General features: G+C 43.5%; 1 protein-coding gene across 3 annotated transcripts in view; it reads right to left on the minus strand.

The window, feature by feature from the left end:
- Nucleotides 1-27,446, minus strand: part of NELL2 (neural EGFL like 2) — a 445,624-nt gene that overhangs the window by 305,546 nt on the left and 112,632 nt on the right. For 2 of the 3 annotated variants that reach the window (XM_038740525.1, XM_038740506.1), the window contains exons 4-9: nucleotides 8,539-8,718; nucleotides 8,343-8,439; nucleotides 6,101-6,173; nucleotides 5,848-5,930; nucleotides 3,939-4,067; nucleotides 2,698-2,800 (exon numbers count right to left, since the gene is read on the minus strand). In XM_038740525.1, coding sequence (XP_038596453.1) covers nucleotides 2,698-2,800; nucleotides 3,939-4,067; nucleotides 5,848-5,930; nucleotides 6,101-6,173; nucleotides 8,343-8,439; nucleotides 8,539-8,718 — 665 coding nt within the window. The remainder of the gene's footprint in view (nucleotides 1-2,697; nucleotides 2,801-3,938; nucleotides 4,068-5,847; nucleotides 5,931-6,100; nucleotides 6,174-8,342; nucleotides 8,440-8,538; nucleotides 8,719-27,446) is intronic. The other variant, XM_038740515.1, reaches the window with a different exon arrangement.

A 27,446-nucleotide genomic window follows, 5' to 3' on the forward strand; every position in this document is an offset into this window, starting at 1 on the left:
AAGCACTTGGAGAGCACAATATAACAGCACTGATAGACACGTTCCCTGCCCAGAATGAGCATTATGAAAACAAAGAAATGTTCTGGATTGTATAAAAACATTCACGCCCAAATTTCATTTCTGTCTTAGAATTTGGTCTATCCTATGAAAGTGCCAGAGAAATCAGTTGTCTAGAATTCAGGATTGTTATCACTTCAGGGCTTTTCTGGCCCTAGTGGGTTATTGTTATCATATTTCCTCTAATGTCAACCTACTCGCTCTACCTCTATTTCATCTCCCTCATGGCCAACCTCTCACCCACGTCCTGCCTCTGGCCTGGGATTCCCTCCCCCTTCATATCTGTCAGACCATCACTCTTCCCACCTTCAAAGCCTTCTGAAAAGCATATCTTCTCCAAGAGGCCTTCCCCAACTGAGCCCTCATTTCCCCTTTTCCCACTCCCTTCTGCATTTCCCTTGCACTTAGATATATTTGTCCCCTTGATTCAACCCACCCTCACCTCCACAACTGTTCTATATATTCCTTTAATTTACCTTAAGGTCTGCTTCCACACCTAGATTATAAACTGTCTATGGGCAGGGAGCAGGTCTATAAAATCTGCTAGACTGTAATCTTCCAAGCACTTAGTACAGTGCCCTGCAAACAGTACGGGCTCAGTAAACACCATTGATTGACTGATTGAACTTCTCAGATCCTGCATATTCAGAGATTCACTTTCAAACTGCTGGAAATGCCCTGGACCTAGAGGCCCTGCTTTTCTCTGCTAATAATAATAATAATGGCATTTTTATTAAGCACTTACTATATGCAAAGCACTGTTCTAAGAGTTGGGGAGGTTACAAGGTGATCACGTTGTACCACGGGGAGCTCTCAGTCTTCATCCCCATTTTACAGATGAGGTAACAGGCACAGAGAAGTTAAGTGACACGTCCAAAGTCACACAGCTGACAAGTGGCGGATCCGGGATTTGAACCCATGACCTCTGACTCCAAAGCCCGTGCTCTTTCCACTGAGCCGTGCTGCTTCTCTGATGTTCCATGGCCACTGAACCCATGGTGACTAATTTAGTGGAGATCCAAATTCTAGCATGGTGAGAGTCACGGGCCAAACACATGGCTGGGGAGGGGAAAGGGAGGGGGCAGAGGGTGGTGGATATTGCTGATTCAGAGGCCATGCCAAAGTGGATGGAATTCATGAAGGTGATGGGGTGACTGGTGAGAAACAGCATGGCTTAGTGGCTAGAGCACAAATCTGAGAGTCAGAAGGACGTGGGTTCTAATCCCAGCTCTGCCACATGTCTGTTGTGTGACCTTGGGCAAGCCACTTCACTTCTCTGGGCCTTGGTTACCTCATCTGTCAAATGGGGATTAAGACTGTGAGCCCCAGGTGGGACAGGGACTGTGTCCAACTCTATTGTCTTGTATCCACCTCATCACTTAGAACAGTGCTTGGCACATAGTAAATGCTCAGCAAGTTCCATACTTATTATTTTTGTTATTATTATTAAAGAAGGGCACATGAAAGGAACAGGGGATATGGCATATGGAAGGAGGATGGAACTTTAAACTTTAAAGTTTCAACTTTAACTCCCTCTGTCTTCAGAAAGCACCCAAGTGCTTAGTACAGTGCTCTGCACATAGTAAGTGCCCAATAAATACTACTGATTCATTCATTCATTCATTCAATCATATTTATTGAGCGCTTACTGTGTGCAGAGCACTGTACTAAGCACTTGGGAAGTACAAGTTGGCAACATATAGAGACGGTCCCTACCCAACAGTGGGCTCACAGTCTAGAAGGGGGAGACAGAGAACAAAACAAAACATATTAACAAAATAAAATAAATAAAATAAATATGTACCAATATAATAAATAAATAGAGTAATAAATACATACAGACATGTATCAATCAATCAATCAATCGTATTTATTAAGTGCTTACTGTGTGCAAAGCACTGTACTAAGCGCTTGGGAAGTACAAGTTGGCAACATATAGAGACAGTCCCTACCCAACAGTGGGCTCACACTCTAGAAGGGGGAGACAGAGAACAAAACCAAACATACTAACAAAATAAAATAAATAGAATAGATATGTACAAGTAAAATAAATAAATAAATAAATAGAGTAATAAATGTGTACAAATGTATATACAAATATACAGGTGCTGTGGGGAGGGGGAGGAGGTAAGGCGGGGGGGGGGGGCAGGGGAGGAGGGATTACAGTCCATAGACTCATTTCCTGACCAAAAGGAGCATCGTGGCTCAATGGAAAAGAGCAAGGGCTTTGGAGTCAGAGGTCATAGGTTCAAATCTCGCTCGGCTCTGCCAATTGTCAACTGTGTGACTTTGGGCAAGTCACTTAACTTCTCTGTGCCTCAGTTACCTCATCTGTAAAATGGGGATGAAGATTGTGAGCCCCACGTGGGACAACCTGATTACCTTGTAACCTCCCCAGCACTTAGAACAGTGCTTTGCACATAGTAAGTGCTTAATAAATGCCATTATTATTATTATTATTAAAGGAGCTTACAATCTAGAGGAGAATCAAGAGCCTACACACTACATCTTGTAGTCAAGTGATCAATATACTCATCAGCAAATGAAATGCATCTCATTGGCAAGAAGAGTCTATATCTCCACTCTATGCTCTGGCGTGCCTTGGCCAGAAAATGCATTCAACCTGAAGATCATACTTACATTGACATTCCTTACAGCACTTGCCATCCACATAAGCAGGGGCAAAGTTGAGTGGACAGTCAGGGAGAGGGCATGTCAGGGCTTCACACTGAACAGTGCCATTCTAAGGAGAAAAAAATAATGTTTATTAATAATAATGATAACAATAATTGTGGCATTTGTTAAGCACTTACTATGTGCAAGGCACTGCACTAAGTGCTGGGATTGATACAAGATAATCAGGTTGGACATGGTCTGGGTCCCACATGGGACTGACAGTATTCATCTCCATTTTAAAGAGGAAGAGACTGAGGTCCAGAGAATTTAAGTGACTTTCCCAAGATCCCGCAGCAGACAAGTGAGAGACCTGGGATTAGAACCCAGGTCCTAGAACTCCCAGGCTCATGTTCTTTCCCCTAGGCCATGCTGCTTCTCATGCTTAAGAGTTTGGTTTTTTACCACATGTTTTTTTTATCCTCCAGCATTTCTGAGTTTCTAAATTGCCAAGGTATTCATCTACATTCAATAAAATCCTAAACACAACCCATTACCTCTTCTCATTGTACAGACAGAGCCCTGTTATTTTGCTAATTATCTCCCTAAATAGGTTTTTTGTATATTTATGATGTGCTACCTTTGACAAAATGGATTTTCTTTGTTGCTAAAAGAAAAACGCTTTAAAATCCACTGGAACTCTGACTTTCTGCCACTCAATCATTGTCAAACAGATGACTTAATAGGGAAAATGGAAGCTTTAAAAGGCTTCGATACTTGGGGATTTTCCTTGGGAAGAAACATATTTCCAAAAATATAATGCAATAATAAAGTCTAATGTCAGCCGTAAACATTAGGAAATGCCCTTTGTATTTCCAAGTTCACTCATTTAATACCGACCCTTGTGCCCTGGAGCGTGATGCATTTTGGCCTTGGCTGACATCTTAACAACCAACGAAGAATAACAGTTTTAAATCATGTTCTAGCACGTACTTTGACATTTTAATTTTCAACAGTAACTTTGGTTCTGCATCGAAAAACTCAACTCTGACAGCTTTCTCTAAGCGAGTCTTCCCAAAATAGAAATAGCAAAGAATATTTTTAATAATGCAAATCTCAGCCCTTCAGATTCCATGCAGGTTTGCTCGTGCTTCGTTTGGTTATCTTGAGGAAGTGTGCCCTGAAAATTTCATGAGGACAATATCGCAATCAATTATTAAAAGGGAGGCGTCTGGGTTCTTTATTCAGGGCTTGCAGCCCAGTCGTACCATGCACGTGCAGTTCTTGCAGCCGTCTGCCCAGGATTCAAATTCGCGGTAGGTGGTTCCCTTCATGCTGCAGGTCCTTTCACAATAGCACTGATCCAGCCCGTTCATCCGTTGCTCCGCTCGGGACAGCTGGGTTACAAAGAGGGGGCTTCACATCGTTTACCGTTAGTTATCACAGAAAACCGACACAAGGAACTTCAGCCATAACCCCTGGTTTGCTCAGAGTATCCTGATCTGTAGCAATGGCGACTGAATGTCAGACATTCAGTGAATGTGAAATGCCAAATAAAACATCCATTAGGAGAAGGAAATTTTTCACTTGCCATACAGGGTCCCAACTCTAGAAGCAGGTATTATTAGCTCTATTTTACAGATGAGGACACTGAGGCCCAGAGATTCATTCACTCATTCAATCGTATTTATTGAGCGCTTACTGTGTGCAGAGCACTGTACTAAGCGCTTGGAAAGTACAAGTTGGCAACATATAGAGACGGTCCCTACCCAACAACGGGCTCACAGTCATGATTTGCCTCAGCTCTCACAGCATATTAGTGGCAGACCTGAGACTAATAATAATAATAATAATAATAACAACGATGCCATTTGTTAAGCGCTTACGATGTGCCAACCTCTAGGGTAGATACAAGGTAATCAAGTTGTCCCACGTGGGGCTCACAGTCTTCATCCCCATTTTACAGATGAGGTAACTGAGGCACAGAGAAGTTAAGTAACTCGCTCAAAGTCACACAGCTCACAAGTGGAGGAGCCAGGATTAGAACCCACAACCTCTGACTCCCAAGCCTGGGCTCTTTCCACTAAGCCGTGCTGCTTCTCTAGAACCCAAACCAGAATCCAGGTACCCTGACTCCCAGCCCATGTTCTATCTATGAGGGCACCCTGCAGCATGTTTGACACAACAACATGAATATTGTACTCCACAATCTGTTTACTTGTGGAATTGTGCCCTTTTCTAAAAACCAAAAAATTATTAATTTATAATGTTCTATATCCAAATCATTTCCTGGATCTCAGTAACTAAGTGAGAAAAATGGGAGAACAAGGCAATTGATCAATCAGTGGTATTTACTGAGCGCTTACTGTGTGCAGACCACTGTATTAAATGCTTGCGAGAGTAAAATATAAAAGAGATGGTAGACACACTTCCTGCTCACAACAAGCTTACAGTCTAGAGGGGAAACATTCTTGTCTGCTCTGTGACTTTGAGCAAGACACCTCCCTTCTCTGTGCCTCAGTTACCTCATCTGTTAAACGGGGATAGAGACTGAGAGCCTCCATTTTAGGACAGGGACTGTGTCCAGACCGATTATCTTGAATCTATCCCGGCACTTAGTACAGTGCCTGGTACGTAGTAAGTGCTTAACATATACCACAATTATTATTATTTAATTAAATTACAGATATGTCCATGAGTGCTGCAGAAATTCCGAATTCTGCAATGGTGCGTGCCAACATTTGGGGCCCAATCTTAGACAATCTTAGACATTTGGGGCCCAATCTTAGACATTTGGGACCCAATCTTTTGGTGGTTCCTAGGGCCTTTACATGGTCACAAAGCTAGTGATGATATTCTTTGAACCCCACCTTTGAGAAAAACCTCAAATTTTGTTCAACAGTATATCCTCTTGTAAGCAGCACATAAACCAGGGAATCTGCATCATCCCAGTTTCCTGAATCATTTCTGATATAGAGGACTCATAATAATAATATAATAATAATTGGTTTGAAAATTTATGAGCCTTTTCCTTAGCTCCTTAGCAGGGATTTTGATCTTGATTTCTGATAAAGATTACAATTCTCCACAAACATGTAATAGAAAGCTTTCAAAGGTGACGTGAAGTGAACGCACCCAACTTTGTATGCCCTATCCTGTATTTCTGAAAATTGTTACCTTAGCGGACGTTTTGGCTAAAATGTCTTGCAGCTCCATGATTTTCTGCACGAGTCCATGGAAGTCATTGCAAGTTGGACATGCTGAAAATATAAACACGACAATGGATAAAGTGTATTAAGAAAGAGTTCAATTTGAGTATTTTCTGCTGGCAACCAATACATTGAAACTGACTTTTCATGCCAATTTGCATGACAAAAATTAAGCGAGAAGCACAACTTTCATTATACTGAGTAAGAACTAATGTACTTACTGCGATTAAGATCCGGGCATTGAGAAATATATCCTTGGGGCATGACAAGTAATTGCACATCTTGCATTACACCCTGTATGGGAAAAATAAAAATTGAAAAAGATATATTAATTCTATCTCTCCAAATTATATTCAACAGCCAGGTTCATCATGGAAAATGTTACAGGGCACCAAGAAAAACTGTCTTAGAAAAGAATTTTTATGAATCCATTACTTCATGCCACACCAAATGTGGAAATGGAATAAAAACACGACAGATAGCTATTCTTGTACACACTTATTGACAATATTTTTAGAGGCATAAAATTAAATGTCAAGATGTAATTAAGTGGCAATATTTGTGTTATTTTGAGTTGTTATTCTCAGTTAGCCACTGCAGTGAGTTTTCAAATGACCTTTAAAAAGCAACTTGAAAAGTGCTTCCACTATATTTAACTTTGAAGCTGATTCAAAGTTTTAAATGAACAATAGTCTTCAAAAGGAAGAAGAGAAAACAGGCACCAAAACTATACTTGCCTGGGCATTTCATGGTTTTCTTGCGATTTTTCTTACAACTTTCCCATATCTAAAAGACCGGTCTGGCACACAGAGGCAGAGTCAAATACTGATACAGTTTTAGAACTGTGTGACGTTTAGCTTAAAAAGTAGCATGTTGGAAATTACCCATTTTACCCAGAAGGATGGATCAGGGGTTTATTCATTCATTCATTCAATCATCTGTATTGAGCGCTTACTGTGTGCAGAGCACTGTACTAAGCACTTGGGAAGTACAAGTTGGTAACATATAGAGACAGTCCCTACCCAATAGCAGGCTCACAGTCTAGAATGGGCAACAAAACAACACATATTAACAAAATAAAATAAAATAAAATGGATAAAATGTATCCAGGCCTACAGTCATTAAAGTGTAATTACCTTCCAGTATTTCAGGCTATTTGAAGCAAAGACCATAAGGGAGCTCAAAAACGAACCCCTCCAACAGGACACATTCCAGTTGATCTTTCCATTTTATGGTCCACTTCCTTCACTAGCCTTACTTTTTATCAATAATCAATAATATAGGTTAACCCTCTGAAAATACATGGAAACTAAAATTTCAATTACTGGAGTGACCTGCCCAAAGTGTTTCATGAAGTCTAGACAAGTCTTTCTGATACAGGGATTTAAAGCTGAAACTCTAGGTTGCTTTTTTCTTCTACTAGAGACTCAATTATAGAAACCATTATAAAAAGTCAAAGAAAGTGTACATTTTTGGAAAACTTTGCATGCATTTGGTCTGCGGTAGATTTGCATGCAAAATTTTTGATTTGAGAAAATTATTCCTAATCATGTTTGCAACTAATGACTTCTTTAGTTCAGTAAGCTTGAAAACCATTGATAAATTTAGAGGGAGTTAGACCTGCTGGAAAGAATAAAAGAATGGAAGTCCAGAGATCCGGGCTCTATACCTGGCCTGGTGACCTTGGGCAAGTCACTGAACTAACCTGTGTCTAAATTTCCTCATCTCTACAATGGGGATTATATGCCTATTCTCCATACTTAGATTGTGAGCCCCCTGTGATACAGGGACTGTGTCTGATCTTATTATCTTGGTATGTACAAAGTGTGTCTGCTTATTACCTTGGTATGTACTATGTTTAATAAATATCATTATTAATACCACTGGCCTCTCACCCATGTCCTGCCTCTGTCCGGGAATGCACTCCCTCTCCATAGTTAATAATTATTCTCTTTACCTTCAAAGCTTTATTGAAAACACATCTTCTCCAAGAGAGCTTCCCTGACTAAGCCCTCATTTTCTCTTTTCCCATTCCCTCCCGTGTCACTCTGATTTGCTGTCTTTATTCACCCTTCCCTCAGCCCCACAGCACTTAGATATCCATAATTTATTTATTCATATTAATGTCTGTCTTCCCCTCTAGACTGTAAACTCGTTGTGGGCAGGGAATGTGTCTACAAACTCTGTTAGATTTTACTTCCCCTAGCACTTAATATAGTGCTCTGCAGACAGTAAGTGCTTAATAAATACAATTCATTACTAGATTTAATGATGGATCAGTATCATAAATTGAGAGCAAACAATCAGAATTGATAAAGTCATAAGTTTAATACTTCAGGGGGTTCACTTGGAGAATCTGAAATTTCAGAGAGTGAGAAAAAGGAGTGTCGTCATGCCTCAGAAATGAAATAAAAAAAAAAGGCAGCTGAAAATAGTATTAGACCTTTTTCACGGTATTCATACCTTAAAATAGCCATGTGCATTATTCCTTTGGCCCAGCCAGAAAGTTGATCCTACAGGCAAATCCATAGAGGGCTTTTCCACAATTCTTTCATAAATTCTGAAGGAAAAGAAAAAGGGAAAATAAATACTGCTTTCACTTGTCCCTGAATTGCAATGTTCTGTTTTCCCTTACCACAAAGTACACATTTTCACTTACTTATTGCAGTCAACGTGTAAAATCAAGTGTGAGGCACTAATGGCTAAGGACAGTCTGTGCCACATATCATCTGCCAAAATATAAGGAAACACTTCTGTGTGAGGTCGGTGACTTCCAGATGAGCGATAGTGCAACCTGACTTCATTTCGATGACCACTGCTTTCTAGTTCCAGGTATCTGCTGCCAAAACACAGAGAGGAGTTACAGACTATTCTTGCCAGATGAAGTGCATTTCATACGGTGATTAATGTGTTGATCACTTGACTGTAAGCGCTGGAGTGCAAGCTCTTGATTCACCTCTCGACTGTAAACTCCTTTTGGTCAGGGAAAAGTGTCAATGAACTCTGTTGTACTGTAATCAATCAATCAATTATTGGTATGTATTGAGCACTTACTATGTACAGAGCTTAATGCTTGGGTGCTTTCTAAGGACACGGGGATTTGAAGTTGAAACTCTAGGCTATTAGTGTCCTTTAGAAGTGACTCAACTGTGAAGATCATTATGAAAAGTCAAAGAAAGTGTACGTTTTAGGAAACATTTTCAGGTAGTTGTCTGGTGGTAGATTTCCTTGCAAACACTTAGTACAATGCTCTGAATACAATAAGCACTCCATAAATACCACTGACTGACTGATTGAATGACTGGAGGGAAGGGTGTTATTCATTCATTCAATTGTATTTATTGAGCGCTTACTGAGTTCAGAGCACTGTACTAAGCGCTTGGGAAGTACAGGTTATGGTCAATCCACACTCAGGAAGCACTGCAGCAGTGTGACCTAGTGAATAGAGAATGGGCCTGGGAACCAGAAGGATCTGGCTTCTAAATCCAGCTCTGCCACTTGTCCGCTGTGTGACCCTGGGCAAGTCACTTCACTTCACTTCATTCATTCATTCAATCATATTTATTGAGCACTTACTGTGTGCAGAGCACTGTACTAAGCGCTTGGGAAGTACAAGCTGGCAACATATAGAGACGGTCCCTACCCAACAGCGGGCTCACAGTCTAGAAGGGGGAGACAGACAACAAAACAAAACATATTAACTCTCTGTGCCTCAATTCCCTCATCTGTAAAATGGAGATGATGATTATGAGCCCCATGTGGAACAGGGGCTGTGTCCAACCCAATTATCTTGTGTTTACCCCAGCGCTTAGAACAGCTCCTGGAACATAGTGTTTCACAACTACCACAATTATTAAGTCAGGAGAGTCACTCTGTTCTGCCCATCCCTTATGGAAGTGTTACTAATGCAGTATATGTCAGTTTTTGGAGACAAGACAGTCGGAGGGAAGGATCATGGAAGACTTTGGGGGAGAGGGATGTTGGGGAAGGAGATCCTCAGCCATCTTGGAGGTGGACAGTTGTGAGCTGTGTTTCTGGGAGAACATAACACAGGTAAGGCTCAGAGCTCTGTCTCTAGATGAACACAAAGCAGAGCTCATCTCAGAGGAGAGATAGAGCTATCTTGTACGTTTAGGGTCCAGCATCTAGGACTCCAGAGGGCTTCTGCATCTGAGGGGGGAGAAAGGGCACTGAAAGACCCCCAAAGAAGGAGATTCTGGAGCTTGAGTTGCCCTGAGAGAAGAGGGGAAAGGACCAAAGGAACATGAGCTCAGGATGTCTATTGGAAAGTAATAGGGTCCTTGTGGGGAAATGTATTAGAGTTAGAGAAAGGTTGACTAGAATTGTTTTATCATTGTTGCATTAAGAATATTACTAAATATTATTGAGATTTCCATTCCTGATGCCTACCTGTGGGATGGGGAGGGAGTGCTTTCTCTAGACTGTAAGCTCACTCTACCAACTGAGTTTACTAAGTGCTTTGGAGAGTCCAATATCAGTGATCTGTTCACAGTAGGCACTCAGTAAATATAAATTCATTTCTTGTGAGCTTCCAGTAGCCAGCCCAAGGAGGGGTATGGGAGGCTAACCTTCAATGATGCCCTCACCTCCGGAGAGAATCCTAGACTTCAGACAAGGGATAGTAGCAGTCATAGGAGTGTGTGGATTTGGGGTGCACTGGACAGAAAGTCTCCAAATCTGCTATTCCAAGAAGGGTAGAACTGGAGGGTTTTTGGACCTGGTGAAGATGACCCAGGGTTCCAGCTCCTCCTCAAGTGACTCGTGGCTATTTCAGTTGGTATTTAGGGCTGAGAAAAAAACCTCCTCCAAGAGGCCTTCCCAGACTAAGCCCCACGTTTCCTCCTCTCCCACTCCCTTCTGCATCACCCTGACTTGCTCCCTTTAATCTTCCTCCCCTTCCAGCCCCACAGCACTTAGGTATATATCTGTAATTTTATTTACTTGTATTGATGTCTGTCTCCCCCCTCTAGACTGTAAGCTCATTGTGGGCAGGGGATGTCACTGTTTATTGTTATTTTGTACTTTCCCAAGCACTTAGTACAGTGCTGTGCACACAGTAAGTACTCAGCAAATACAATTAAATGAATGAATTAATCGATGATAGGTAACGTCACAAGGAGGGAACAGTGAGTAGAGCCCTGACCTAATACTAACAGACTGGGGTTCAGGGGGGGCTCTTGGCCTCTGACCCCTCTTCCAGGGGCATTCCCTCATTTATACTCCACCCTCCTCACCCACTCACCAACTGGGACACATGCTTGATCTCATTATCTCTAGTCATTATACAATGTCTAACCTCACCGGCTATAAAATCCCTCTCTCCGACCACAAATCCAAGTGCTTCACCTTTGCAGTTGGATTTGTACCTTTATTATCCCACCCTCAGCCCAACAGCGCTTATGATTTTGAAGTCTGTCTTCCCTTCTAGATTGAAAGCTCCTCATGGGCAGGAAATGTGTCTACCAAATTTGTTGTATTGTATTCTCCCAAGTCATAGTACAATGTTCTGCACATAGTAAGTGCTCAGTAAATGTGATTCATGGATTGACTGCTTGATTATAGTAATAACAATAATGATGGTATTTGTTAAGCTCTTACTATGTGCTAAGCACTGTTCTAAAAACTGGGGTAGATACAAGGTAATCAGGTTGTCCCATGTGGGGCTCACCGTTTAATCCCCATTTTACAGATGAGGTAAATGAGGCCCCGAGAAGTGAAGTGAAGTGGCTTGCCCAAGGTCACACAGCAGACAAGTGGTGGAGCCGGGATTAGAACCCACAACCTCTGACTCCCAAGCCCATGCTCTTGACCACTCTTGAGCCATACTGCTTCTCATTATAGTTCTCATTATGCTCATTACGCTGATTATGCTTCTACCCCCGCCATTGCAGTACCCAAGCCTTGACCATATGTCAGGAGGGCAGATAAATTAGAAACAGCAACTTTTTAAATGTTTGGGATGTTGTGCATTTCTGGATTGTATTATTTTTGATGTTTAAAAGTGGGTCATTTCTATATTCATCTTTCCATTCCCTAGACTGAAGGTCCCTTTTAGATGAGGATTTTTGGATAGTCCCAAGCACCTAGTAAGTGCTATGTTCAAAGTAGATGCTCAAAAAATACCCTCATGGAAGTGCTAGCTAACCTCAGCTTCACTGACACTGTCTTCTTCTGGTTTTCCTCCTATCTCTCTAGCCACTCCTTCTCAGTCTCTTTCATCGGCTTCTCTTCTGCCTCCCATCTTCTAACTGTGGGAGCCCCTCAAGGCTCAGTTCTGGGTCCCCTCCTGTTTTCCATCTACATCCACTCTCTTGGAGAACTCATTAACTCCCGTGGTTACAGCTACTTTCTGTAGGTGATTGATTCCCAAATCTATCTCTCTAGCCCTGACCTATTTCTTCGGCAGTCTCTCACTTTCTCCTGCTTTCAGATATTTCTTCTTGAATATCCTGCCAGTGCCTGCCTCGAACTTAACATGTCAAAACAGAACTCATCTTCCCACCCAAATCCAATTCTCTCACAGATTTTCCCATTGCTGAAGACATCAACAGCGCTCGCTCTGCACACAGTAAGTGCTCAATAAATTTGATTGAATGAATGAATGAACATGCCTGTATCCTTGACTAATCAATCAATCAATCAATCAATCGTATTTATTGAGCACTTACTGTGTGCAGAGCACTGTACTAAGCGCTTGGGAAGTACAAGCTGGCAACATATAGAGACAGTCCCTACCCAACAATGGGCTCACAGTCTCGCCTCATTCAACCCGCATATTCTGTCTGTTACTAAATCCTCTCAGTTTTACCCATAAGCTTCTTGTGGGTGGGGACTGTGTCTACTCAAATATATCACACTTTCCCAAACAACTGGTCCAGTGCTCTGCACACAATAAGCGCTCAATAAATGAGGAAGAGGAGGAGGAGGAAGAAGAAGAAGAATGAAGAAGAGGAAGAGGAAGGAGAAAGAAAGAAGAAGAAAGAAGGGAATTATTATCATCATTATTATTAATGGAATGGGAATTATTTAATTAATTAATTAATAGTGGCATTTGTTAAGTGCTTACTATGTGCAAAGCACTGTTCTAAGCACTGTGGGGATGCAAGGTGATCAGGTTGTCCCAAACGGGGCTCACAGTCTTAATCCCCATTTTACAGATGAGGTAACAGAGGCTCAGAGAAGTTAAGCAACTTGCCCAAGGTCACACAGCAGACATGTGGCAAAGCCGGGATTAGAACCCATGACCTCTGACTCCCAAGCCCATGTCCTTTCCACTGAGCCTTGCTGCTTCTGCGTCTGCTATTTAAGTTGACTATGAGAAAACTGAAGGGGAGCTGGTTACTATCTTCAAGTTTGTGTGAATTAGTGAGTACTTGTCTGCCCCCAGTGCCACAGCACTTGCATACATATCTTTAAATTATATATGATAAATTATTTATTAATATTAATAATGTCTGTCTCCCCTTCTAGACTGTAAGTTCACAATGGGCAGGGAACATGTTGACAAATTCTGTTGTATTATACTCTCCCAAGCACTTGGTACAGTGCTCTGCCCTGAGTAAATGCTGAATTCATTCATTCATTTGTTCAATCATATTTACTGAGCACTTACTCTGTGCAGAGCTCTGTACTTAGTGCTTGGAAAGTACAATTCGGCAACAGATAGAGACCATCCCTACCCAACAACATGCTCACAGTCTAGAAGGGAGAGACAGACAACAAAACAAAACAATAACATCAGTAATATAAAAAAATAGATAAATAGAATTATAGATATATATACCCATCATTAATAAAATAAATAGAATAATAAATATGTACAATTATACGCAAGTGCTGTGGGGCAGAGAAGGGGGTAGAGCAGAAGGAGGGAGTAAGGGTGATGGGGAGGGGAGGAGGAGGAAAGGAAAAGGGGGGCTCAGTACTGCTTGCCAAATCCAATGGCTCCTACTCTATCCTAATCCTCCTCGACCTCTCAGCTGCCTTCGATACTGTGGACCACCCCCTTCTCCTCAACACGCTATCTGACCATGGCTTCACAGACTCCATCCTCTCCTGGTTCTCCTCTTATCTCTCCGGTCATTCATTCTCAGTCTCTTTTGCAGGCTCCTCCTCCCCCTCCCATCCCCTTACTGTGGGGGTTCCCCAAGGTTCAGTGCTTGGGTCCCCTTCTGTTCTCGATCTACACTCACTCCCTTGGTGAACTCATTCGCTCTCACGGCTTCAACTATCATCTCTACGCTGATGACACCCAGATCTACATCTCTGCCCCTGCTCTCTCCCCCTCTCTCCAGGCTTGCATCTCCTCCTGCCTTCAGGACATCTCCATCTGGATGTCTGCCCACCACCTAAAACTCAACATGTCCAAGATGGAACTCCTTGTCTTTCCTCCCAAACCCTGCCCTCTCCCTGACTTTCCCATCTCTGTTGACGGCACTACCATCCTTCCCGTCTCACAAGCCCACAACCTTGGTGTCATCCTCGACTCTGGTCTCTCATTCACCCCTCACATCCAAGCCATCACCAAAGCCTGCCGGTCTCAGCTCCGCAACATTGCCAAGATCTGCCCTTTCCTCTCCATCCAAACCACTACCCTGCTCATTCAAGCTCTCATCCTATCCCATCTGGACTACTGCATCAGCCTTCTCTCTGATCTCCCATCCTCGTGTCTCTCCCCACTTCAATCCATACTTCATGCTGCTGCCCGGATTGTCTTTGTCAGGAAACGCTCTGGGCATGTTATTCCCCTCCTCAAAAATCTCCAGTGGCTACCAATCAATCTGCACATCAGGCAGAAACTCCTCACCCTGGGCTTCAAGGCTGTCCATCCCCTCGCCCCCTCCTACCTCACCTCCCTTCTCTCCTTCTCCAGTCCACCCCGCACCCTCCGCTCCTCTGCCGCTAATCTCCTCCCCGTGCCTCGTTCTCACCTGTCCCGCCATCGACCCCTGGCCCACGTCATCCCCCGGGCCTGGAATGCCCTCCCTCTGCCCATCCGCCAAGCTAGCTTTCTTCCTCCCTTCAAGGCCCTACTGAGAGCTCACCTCCTCCAGGAGGCCTTCCCAGACTGAACCCCTTCCTTCCGCTCCCCCTCGTCCCCCTCTCCATCCCCCATCTTATCTCCTTCCCTTCACCACAGCACCTGTATATATGTATATATGTTTGTAAATATTTATTACTCTATTTCTTTATTTATCTTACTTGTACATAACTATTCTATTTATTTTATTTTGATAGTATGTTTGGTTTTGTTGTCTCTCTCCCCCTTCTAGACTGTGAGCCCACTGTTGGGTAGGGACTGTCTCTATGTGTTGCCGACTTGTACTTCCCAAGCGCTTAGTACAGTGCTCTGCACACAGTAAGCGCTCAATAAATACGAATGATTGATTGATTGATTGATTGGAAGGCCTCCTGGAGAAGGTGATTTCTCAGTAGGTCTTTGAATGGGAAAAAAGAGCTAGTTTGGTGGATGTGAGGAAGGAGGGCATTCATTCCAGGCCAGAGGTAGGATGTGGGCCAGGGGTCGATGGCGGGACAGGCGAGAACAAGGCACAGTGAAGAGATGAGCGGCAGAGGAGCTTAGTGTGCGGCCTGGAATGGGCTCCCACCCCCAGACTGAATAAATATGATTGATTGACTGACTGATTGAAGGCCAGAACCAGATGAGATAGACTTAACCTAAGAAGCAGCAGGAAGGATTTAGATTAGTTGCAAGAACTTTCTGGAAGAAAAACATAATCAATCAGCCAATTGATAGCATGTATTAAGCACTTACTGTGAGCAGAGATTGGGAAAGCTGGTAGATGAACTCCCCACCTACAAGGAGTTTTAACACTGAACATATGACATTGTAGAACATTTTATCTAGAGACCTTTAAGGCGAGGTTAGACACCTATTATTTGGGGCAGTAGGGCAGTGAGCCAATATGTCACTCTACAGATATTTTAGGCCCCCTTTTCCTCTGCTCCACCTCCCTTCCCCATCATCCTGATTCCCGTCCTCTGCTCTGTTCCCTTCCCTGCCCCACAGCACATATGTATATATGTACATAATAATGATGGCATTTATTGAGCGCTTACTATGTGGAAAGCACTGTTCTAAGCACTGGGGAGGTTACAAGGTGATCAGGTTGTCCCATGGGGGTCTCACAGTCTTCATCCCCATTTTACAGATGAGGTAACTGAGGCACAGAGAAGTTAAGTGACTTGCCCAAAGTCACACAGCTGACAATTGGCGGAGCTGCGATTTGAACCCATGACCTCTGACTCCAAAGTCCGTGCTCTTTCCTCTGAGCCACCCTGCTTCTCATATGTACATATTTATTATTCTATTTATTTTATTAATGATACATATGTATCTATAATTATGTTTATTTATATTGATGCTATTGATGTGTGTTTACTTGTTTTGTTTTGTTCTGTTGCCTGCCTCCCCCTTTCTAGACTGTGAACCTGTTGTTGGGTAGGGATTGTCTCTATTTGTTGCCGAATTGTACTTTCCAAGCTCTTGGTAAAGTGCTCTGCACACAGTAAGCGCTCAATAAATAAGATTGAATGAAAGAATGAATCCTTGGAAGAGCACAATAAAATTAGTGTACAAGATCTCTATCCTCAAGGAGTACACAATTTAGTAGGAGAAGCAGACATTAAAAGATAGGTTACAGGTTAGAAGCAGCATGGCATATGAATGCTTGGGAGTCAGAAGATCATGGGTTCTAATTCTGACTCCACCACATGTCTGAGGTGTGACCTAGGGCCTCAGTTACCTCAACGGTAAAATGAGGATTGAGAGTGTAAGCCCCATGTGGGACAGGGACTGTGCCCAATCTGATTTGCTTGTATCCACCCCCAGCACTTCATACAGTGCCTGGCACATAGTAAGCACTTAATAAATACCACAGTTATTATTATCATTATTATCTTCATCATCATTATTACAGGTAGGTGAAGGTAAGTATATAGATGTGAACCTGAGTGCCTAGGAGGATGTAAATATCCAAGTGCTTAGGGGACAAGAAGATGCTGAAGTTGTGGGGTGTTTTGTTTTGTTGTCTGTCTCCCCCTTCTAGACTGTGAGCCCACTGTTGGGTAGGGACCGTCTCTATGTGTTGCCGACTTGTACTTCCCAAGCGCTTAGTACAGTGCTCTGCACACCGTAATAATAATAATAATAATGGCATTTATTAAGCGCTTACTATGTGCAAAGCACTGTTCTAAGCGCTGGAGAGGTTACAATAATAATAATAATGATGATGGCATTTATTAAGCGCTTACTATGTGCAAAGCACTGTTCTAAGCGCTGGAGAGATTACAAGATGATCAGGTTGTCCCACAGGGGGCTCACAGTCTTTATCCCCATTTTACAGATGAGGGAACTGAGGCCCAGAGAAGTGAAGTGACTTGCCCAAAGTCACACAGCTGACAAGTGGCAGAGCCGGGATTTGAGCCAATGATCTCTGACTCCAAAGCCTGTGCTCTTTCCACTGAGCCACGCTGCTTCTCTAAGCGCTCAAGTAATACAGTAAGCGCTCAAAAAATACGATTGAATGGATGAATGAATAAAGGGTACAAATCCAAGTTCAAGGGTGATGCAGAAGGGAAGGGGAGTAGGGAAAATGAGGGCTCAGTGGAGCCTCTCAGGGTGTTTCAAGGAGGAGGGAGAACATGATCAATAGGTCAGTAGCTGGAAAGATAAGAGATGAGATCAAGGCAAGGCACATTGAGTAGGTTAGCATTAGGGGAAAGATGAGTTTGAGCTGGGGTGTAGTGATAGAAGAGAGGATAAATCGAAAGGAGAGAGCGGGCTGAAGGCCTTGCAGTCAACATTCAAGAGCTTCTGCTCGATGTAGGGAGGAACTGGCAGACTTTCGAGGTTTTGAGGAATGGGAGACAGTTCAAAATGATAATAATAACAATAATAGTGCTTAGCAAGTGTTTACTATAATAATAATAATAATAATGGTATTTGTTAAGCGCTTACTATGTGCAAAGCACTGTTCTAAGAGCTGTGGAAGTTACAAGGTGATCAGGTTGTCCCACCGGGGGCTCACAGTTTTTAATCCCCATTTTACAGATGAGGTAACTGAGGCCCAGAGAAGCTAAGTGACTTGCCCAAAGTCACACAGCTGACAATTGGCGGACCGGGATTTGAACCCATGATCTCTGACTCCAAAGCCCGTGCTCTTTCCCCTGAGCCTTAGTTACCTCATCTGTAAAATGGGGATTGAGACTGTAAACCCCGGTGTGGGACAGGGACTATGACCAACTTAGCTTGCATTCACCCCAGCACTTAATACAGTGCCTGGCACATAGTAAGCACTTAAAAAGTACTATTATCATTACTTTTAGAAATCAATCAATCAATCAATCAATCAATCGTATTTATTGAGCACTTATTCTGTGCAGAGCACTGTACTAAGCGCTTGGGAAGTACAAGTTGGCAACATATAGAGACAGTACCTACTCAACAGTGGGCTCACAGTCTAAAAGGGGGAGACAGAGAACAAAACCAGAGGGAAGTCAGGGCTGGAGACGGGAGGGCCTGGAAGCAGAGTTGTGAGCCAGAAGGTTGATGAGGTAGTCAAAACAGAAGATGACATGCCCTTGGGCCAACACAGTGGCAGTTTGGCTAGAAAGGTAGCGAGGAGATTCTGAAGATAGTAATAATAATAATAATAATAATAATGGCATTTGTTAAGCGCTTACTATGTGCAAAGCACGGTTCTAGGTGATCAGGTTGCCTCACGTGGGGCTCACAGTCTTCATCTCCATTTTACAGATGAGGGAACTGAGGCTCAGAGAAGTTAAGTGACTTGCCCAAGGTCACACAGCAGACATGTGGCGGAGCTGAGACTCGAACCCATGACCCCTGACTCCCAAGCCCAGGCTCTTTCCACTGAGCCACGCTGCTCCTCTATGTGAAGATGTTGCAAAGACAGAATTGACAGGATTTTGTGACTGACAGAAGATGGAGGTTAAAAGAGGGTGGACTGAAGAAAAGATAAAGTCATGATTATGGACTTGAGAGCGTGGGCAGAGTGCTTGGCACATAGTAAGTGCTGAATACCATCTTGATGACGGTGGTGATTTCAGCCATGATGGAAAAGTTAAGTTAAAGAGAGAATTTTGGAGAGAAAATAGTCCATTTGACTGGATAAATATTTACTTGATTTTGAGAGGAACTAATTTCAAATAAAGCAAAGAACCCTCCATAGAAATCACAATAAGAGCTAACATAGGAAAGCTATCGATTTTCCAACTTACATCCTTCTAGAATGTAAAAGCTACTTTTTCTTGATGCTTCTTGTACATTTTTAAAATAACTTCAGAGAACATGTCAATCCCATTACCCGATTTGTCAGATCTCAAGATAATAACCAACTTTACTGATATTACCCAATCTCTCTTGACATTTGAAGATATAACTCAATACAATTCTATTAGAAATGTCGTTATTTCTACCATCACATTACCCATTTTTTCTGGGTGAGTCACTAAAAATACAATGCATTCTAAATGAGTTATATAGTATGTTCTTAAAATAGTATACACCTGGGGTATGTAAAATATTTTGTAGACCGTAGATTCTGGGTTTATTCCCGAATCATGCCATCGTTTAGTGAGATTAAAAAATAAGAAAAGAAATCTTGAAACTACATATCCATTTATCCTGAGGTATTTTCTGGCCTTTTAAAATTTTTTAAATAACTATTGTCTAGAAGGAAATTGATATGCAAATGGATTAAAAAGCATTTGAAATAATTATTTCCTCTAATTTACTAAGTGATGATGATGGCATTTGTTAAGTGCTTACTATGTGAAAACACTGTTCTAAATGATCATGGGCAAGGTCCAAGAATTCTCTTTCCTTATAGTTATATGTAATAAGCAAATATCTGGAAATGTATCTCATATTTAGAAAAATAATGTAAATACAGAAACATATGTGTTATACTAAATAATATAAACATGAGGGTGAATAAAAATCACTAAGATTAACTGTATAGGTCATTTTAAAGAAACAATTTTTCTTGAAACATCCCTAGGCATTCGTCTCACTGCCCAAAAGTCTCAATGGCTTACCATCACTTTCCACCATCACACTAAAATGCCGAACAATTGTTTTCAGAGAAAACCTAGCAGCATGGAACTGAGTCCTGGAAAATGATATTGAGTCAATAGACATGGGTGCAACTTCTGTACAATTGGATTACCTCAGAGCAGGGGAGTCCATATCTGATTGCCCTCATGGTTGAAAGGATTGATTTACAATGTGCTAATGAGCTGCTTCCTCTGCTTGGATCTACCCCTCTTCAGTCTATGCTCCACTCTCCTGCTCAAATCATTTTTCTGAAAGACCACTCAGTCCCTATCCCCCCTCTCCTCAAAAACCTCCAATGGTTGCCCATCTACCGTTTCTAAGCTTCCTTAACATCAGCTTTAAGGCACTCAATCAGCCTTTTACCTAACCCTGGGTCCTGTGAGAACACAAATCTACACACTGTGCTTCTCCAACACCTACTTACTCTCTGTAACTCAATCTTATCTGTCCTACAAACAACCCCAGGTCCACATTCTCCCTCAAACCTGGAATTCCTCCATCTTCAATTCCAACAGTTGGCCACTCTTCCCAACTTCAAAACTCTCATAAAATCACATCTCCTCAAAGAGGCCCTCTCAGACCAAGTCCCTTATTTCCCCTCACCACTTTCCCCCCTGCAACGACTATGAATTTGGCTGTGTATCCCTTAAGCACTTTGAAAGCTACCCCGGGCCCAAAATATTTATGTAAATATTCCTATTTCCCCTAACCTAATCTATTTTAGTGTTTGTCTTCCTTGCAGACCATAAGCTTCTAGTAGTCAGGGAACATGTCTACTGGCTCTATTATATAATAATAATAACAATAATAATAATGGCATTTGTTAAGTATTTACTATGTGCAAAGCACTGTTTTAAGCGCTGGGGAGGATACAAGGTGATCAGATTGTCCCATGTGGGGCTCACAGTCTTCATCCCTATTATACAGATGAGGTGACTGAGGCACAGAGAAGTTAAGTGACTTGCCCAAAGTCACAAAGCTAAGTGGCGGGGCTGGGATTTGAATCCATGGTCTCTGACTTCCAAGCCTGTGCTCTTTCCACTGAGTCACTCTGCTTCTCTTTTTCTCAAGCACTCTGTATAGTGTGAATATAACCTCTTCACACAGCAAGTGCTCATCAAATGCCGTTGATTGATTGATTCCTGCAGAGGTGATTTGATTGATTGGAATCTCTGCCACTCACACATTTCTTCCCCTCTCATTGCTTCTTGTCATTACAGCTGATGGGAAAAAAAAACTAAGGCCAGCAATTTTTACTTGCTATAAAACACCTGTTTTCCCAGCTTCTCAAAGAGGAGGGACTGTTTCTGCAAGTGTCACACACCCCGACAAGCCTCATAGTGATGTGTCTTGATTCCGTGTGTGTGTGTTGGGGCGAGGAGGGGTGGACTGTCTCCTGCAATTACCCCCAGTCCCCGTGTCCCCCTTCCCTCTGGAAGGTAGAGAGGAGATGAGAGGGGGACAGACTTTGGTGGGAGGGGACAAAGTGGGGGTCGCAGAATGTCCCTCCCTCATTTCCCTCTTCCTTTTCTCTACCCCTTGTCATAGGTCAGCAACTATGTAGTTCAAATCAACTAGACAATGAAGGAGGCAGTGAAAATATGAGTCCACTTAGCTGGGCATCTTGAAGGACTTCATCTGTTAATCAGAACATAATAATAATAATAATGGCATTTATTAAGCGCTTACTATGTGAAAGCACTGTTCTAAGCACTGGGGAGGTTACAAGGTGATGAGGCTGTCCCACGGGGGCTCACAGTCTTAATCCCCATTTTACAGATGAGGTAACTGAGGCACAGAGAATCAATCAATCAATCAATCATATTTATTGAGCGCTTACCATGTGCAGAGCACTGTATTAAGCGCTTGGGAAGTACAAGTTGGCAACATATAGAGACAGTCCCTACCCAACAGTGGGCTCACAGTCTAGAAGGGGGAGACAGAGAACAAAACCAAACATATTAACAAAATAAAATATATAGAATAGATATGTACAAGTAAAATAAATAAATGGAGTAATAAATATGTACAAACATATATACACATATACAGGTGCTGTGGGGAAGGGAAGGAGCTAAGATGGGGGGATGGAGAGGGGGACGAGGGGGAGAGGAAGGAGGGGGCTCAGTCTGGGAAGACCTCCTGGGGGAGGTGAGCTCTCAGTAGGGCCTTGAAGGGAGGAAGAGAGCTAGCTTGGCGGATGGGCAGAGGGAGGGCATTCCAGGCCCGGGGGATGACGTGGGCCTGGGGTCGACGGCGGGACAGGTGAGAACGAGGCCTAACGGTGAGGAGATTAGCGACAGAGGAGCAGAGGGTGCGGGCTGGGCTGTAGAAGGAGAGAAGGGAGTTGAGGTAGGAGGGGGCGAGGTGATGGACAGCCTTGAAGCCGAGGGTGAGGAGTTTCTGCCTAATGCGCAGATTGATTGGTAGCCAATGGAGATTTTTGAGGGGGGGAGTAATATGCCCAGAGTGTTTCTGGACAAAGACAATCTGGGCAATCAATCAATGAATCAATCAATTGTATTTATTGAGCACTTACTGTGTGCAAAGCACTGTACTAAGCGCTTGGGAAGTACAAGTTGGCAACATATAGAGACAGTCCCTATCGAACAGTGGGCTCACAGTCTAAAAGGGGGAGACAGAGAACAAAACCAAACATACTAACAAAATAAAATAAATAGAATAGATATGTACAAGTAAAATAGAGTAATAAATATATACAAACATATATACATATATACAGGTGCTGTGGGGAAGGGAAGGAGGTAAGATGGGGGGATGGAGAGGGGGACGAGGGGGAGAGGAAGGAAGGGGCTCAGTCTGGGAAGGCCTCCTGGAGGCCCGGGCAGTGGCATGAAGTATGGATTGAAGTGGGGAGGGACACGAGGATGGAAGATCAGAGAGGAGGCTGATACAGTAGTCCAGATGGGATAGGATGAGAGCTTGAACTAGCTGGGTAGCGGTTTGGATGGAGAGGAAAGGGCGGATCTTGGCAATGTTGCGGAGCTGAGACCGGCAGGTTTTGGTGATGGCTTGGATGTGAGGGGTGAATGAGAGAGCGGAGTCGAGGATGACACCAAGGTTGTGGGCTTGTGAGACGGGAAGGATGGTAGTGCCGTCCACCGTGTTGGGAAAGTCAGGGAGAGGGCAGGGTTTGGGAGGGAAGACAAGGAGTTCAGTCTTGGACATGTTGAGTTTTAGGTGGCGGGCAGACTTCCAGATGGAGATGTCCTGAAGGCAGGAGGAGATGTGAGCCTGGAGGGAGGGGGAGAGAGCAGGGGCAGAGGTGTAGATTTGGGTGTCATCAGCGTAGCCATGGGAGCGAATGAGGTCACCAAGGGAGTGAGTGTAGATCGAGAACAGAAGGGGACTAAGAACTGAACCTTGGGGAACCCCCACAGTAAGGGGATGGGAGGGGGAGGAGGAGCCTGCAAAAGGGACTGAGAATGAATGACCAGAGATAAGAGGAGAACCAGGAGAGGACGGAGTCTGTGAAGCCAAGGTTGGATAGCGTGTTCAGGAGAAGGGGGTGGTCCACAGTGTTGAAGGCAGCTGAGAGGTAGAGGAGGATTAGGATAGAGTAGGAGCCGTTGGATTTGGCACGCAGGAGGTCATTGGTGACCTTTGAGAGGGCAGTTTCCGTGGAATGTAGGGGACGGAAGCCAGACTGGAGGGGGTCGAGGAGAGAGTTGGTGTTGAGGAATTCGAGGCAGCACGTGTAGACGACTCATTAAAGGAGTTTGGAAAGGAATGGTAGGAGGGAGATGTGGGCGATAACTAGAAGGTGAGGTGGGGTCAAGGGAGGGATTTTTTGGGATGGGAGAGACATGGGCATGTTTGAAGGCAGAGGTGAAGGAACCAGTGGAGAGTGAGCAGTTGAAGATGGAAGTTAAGGAGGGGAGAAGGGACGGAGCGAGAGATTTCATGAGATGAGAGGGAATGGGGTCAGAAGCACAGGTGGCCGAAGTTGCACCTGAGAGGAGGGAGGAGAGGTCCTCTGAGGATACTGCTGGGAAGGATGGGAGAGTAGCAGAGAGTGTTGAAAGCCGGGGGGTTTGAGAATGGGGGGGGGGAGTGACTTTGGGGAGGTCGGACCTGATGGATTTAATTTTATTAATGAAGCAGGAGGCCAGATCGTTGAGGGTGAGGGAAGGAGGAGGGGGAGGAACCGGGGGCCTGAGAAGGGAGTTGAATGTACGGAAGAGCTGATGGGGATGATGGGCATGGGTTTCAATAAGGGAGGAGAAATAGTTTTGTCTGGCAGAGGTGAGGGCTGAGTTAAGGCAGGAAAGGATAAACTTGAAGTGAACAAGGTTGGCATGGTGTTTAGACTCTTGCCAGCAGCGTTCGGCAGCTCGAGCATAAGAGCGAAGGAGGCAGACAGTGGCAGGGATCCAGGGCTGTGGGTTAGTGGTACGAGAGCGGCGAAGGGAAAGGGGAGTGAGTGAGTCTAGCTGAGTAGAAAGGGTAGAGTTAAGAGCAGTAATCTGATCATCAAGACTGGGTAGAGAGGAGAGGGAGGCGAGGTGGGCTTTGAGGCGCTCAGAAAGATGGATGGGGTCAAGAGAGCTAAGTGACTTGCCCAAAGTCACACAGCTGACAACTGTCAGAGCCAGGATTTGAACCCATGACCTCTGACTCCAAAGCCTGGGATCTTTCCACTGAGCCACGCTGCTTCTCATAGTTCTAAATGATAATAATCCTTTGTTGAACTGATGACAATGACATCGATGGCATTGAGTCATTTCTTGCCCAGATCCAATCTTCATGGAAACTAGGGTAAAGATTCCATGGTGACCTAGTGGAAATAGCAACGGATTGGGAGGCAAGAGAGGCAGGTTCTACTTCCAGTCCTACCACTGAACATTTGTGTGACCTTGGGCAAGTCATAAAGAAGTAGCGTGTCTCAGTGGAAAGAGCCCGGGCTTGGGAGTCAGAGGTCATGGGTTCAAATCCCAGCTCCGCCACTTGTCAGCTGTGTGACTTTGGGCAAGTCACTTAACTCCTCTGGGCCTCAGTTTCCTCATCTGTAAAATGGGGATTGAGACTGTAGGTCCCACATGGGACTGAGACTGTGACCAACCCACTTTGCTCGTATCCATCCCAGTTCTTAGTACAGCACCTGGCACATAGTAAGCACTTAACAAATGCCCTAGTTATTATTAATTACTACTACACCATACTGCATCTCTATACAAGGCACCCTTGCTCCTTTTTCAGGTATTGGGAACTTCCATATCCCAACACAGTAGCTTTAATATTCAGTTGAAAGCATATTTTTACTGTCGAATGACCATGTACTTCACATGTTTTGTTTCGTTGTCTGTCTCACCTTCTAGACTGTGAGCCCGTTGTTGGGTAGGGACCGTCTCTATATGTTGCCAGCTTGTACTTTCCAAGTGCTTAGTACAGTGCTCTGCACACAGTAAGTGCTCAAAAAATATGATTGAATGACTGAATGAATAAACTCAAATATTCCTATTTAGAGTTAACTTTAATCAGCAACAAATGTTCCCATCTGTAATATTTTACACCTTCATGGTTCAAAAATAATTGTGCATTAGAAGGATTAGAAATAAATGTAAAATTAGGCTTCAGAGACATCAGGCAAGAATGGCAGGGCATTATTCCACATAATGACCTCGTTCATCACTCAAAATCAGAGAGGTTGAATAAAATATAAAATAAGAGTGTTTCCAGACATTATTGAATATTGTCAATTGTGGTCTCCTACTTTAAAGAGGAAGAACATAACAACCTACATCTCCCACTATAATTGCAACAAGAGTAAATCTATAAATTGTGTTCTGTTTGTAAGTCAATCATCTTTGGAAGCAGCATTAATTTACACAGACCCTGTGGGGAGGGCAATGAGATAGCTTGAATTCTGAACCCATCAGAGTCAGCTTCCCATTCTGCACTGCTAATGCGGATCTTTCCCTGATGTAGACTGGTTCATGAACTCATTCTTCTTCAAACTATTGTTCCAAAATGTAGTTCAAAATCTGCAATATAATTCAAAAGAATTTGCTTCTGGTTGAGATACCTTGATAGTTTCTAGAGTTAAGATCTATTCCATACAATGTCATTATTATTAATAGTAATAATAATAATAATAATAATAATGTGATTTGTTAAGCACTTTTCTAAGCACTGGGGGGGATACAAGGTAATCAAGGTTGTCCCACATGGCGCTCACAGTCTTCATCCCCATTTTAAAGATGAGGGAACTGAGGTCCAGAGAAGTGAAGTGACTTGCCCAAAAGCACACAGCTGACAAGTGGTGGATCGGGATTAGAACCCATGACCTCTGACTCCCAGCCCGGGCTCTTTCCACTGAGCCATGCTGCTTCTCTATATAATGACGATGGCATTTGTTAAGTGCTTACTGTGTGCCAAGCACTGTTCTAAGCACTGGGGAGGGTGCAAGGTGATCAGGTTCTCCCACGTGGGGCTCCCAGTCTTAATCCCCATTTTATGGATGAGGTAACCGAGGCACAGAGAAGTTAAATCACACAGATGACAAGTGGCAGAGCCGGGATTTGAACCCTTGACCTCTGACTCCCAAGCCCGGGATCTTTCCACTGAGCCACGCTGCTCCAATTTGTAAGTTCATTTATTTAATTGTATTTATTGAGCATTTACTGTGTGCAGAGTTAAGTACTTACAGTGTGCCCAGCACTGTACTTAAAGCTCAGGTAAATACAAGCTAGTGATCAGGTTAGGCACAATCCCCATCCTATGGTGGGAAGCGGGGAGACTGGGTATTGAGTCCCCATCTTACAGGTGAAGAACCTGAGGCACTGAGAAGTTAAATGGCTTGTCTAAGGTCACACAGCAGCCAAGTAGAAGCAGCGTGGCTCAGTGGAAAGAGCACGGGCTTTGAAGTCAGAGGTCATGGGTTCGAATCCCAGCTCTGCCATATGTCTGTTGTGTGACCCTGGGCAAGTCACTTAACTTCTCTGAGCCTCAGTTACCTCATCTGTAAAATGGGGATTAAGACTGTGAGCCCCACGTGGGACAACCTGATCACTTTGTACCCCCCCCCAGCGCTTAGAACAGTGCTTTGCACATAGTAAGCGCTTAACAAATGCCATTATTATTATTATTGTTATTATTATTAAGTAGCGGAGCTAGGATTAGAACCCAGGTCCTCTGATTCCCAGGCCCTGTGTTCTTTTCCCTAGGCATATTTGATTGAAAGTGGTGATCTGTGAAGTCCCGGGGCATTTCTTCAGGATGCCCTGTGTGAAGGAAAGTCTATCTGAGTTTTAAGGAGACCTCTTCCGCCTGTTAAGGCATTAGCTCTCTAGAGAAGCAGCAGGGCCTAGTGGAAAGAAAAGCAGCGTGGCTCAGTGGAAACAGCCTGGGCTTTGGAGTCAGAGGTCATGAGTTCAAATCCCGGCTCTGCCAATTGTCAGCTGTGTGACTTTGGGCAAGTCACT

This window comes from Tachyglossus aculeatus, chromosome 2 (genome assembly GCF_015852505.1).
Source record: "Tachyglossus aculeatus isolate mTacAcu1 chromosome 2, mTacAcu1.pri, whole genome shotgun sequence".
Classification (NCBI taxonomy): domain Eukaryota; kingdom Metazoa; phylum Chordata; class Mammalia; order Monotremata; family Tachyglossidae; genus Tachyglossus; species Tachyglossus aculeatus.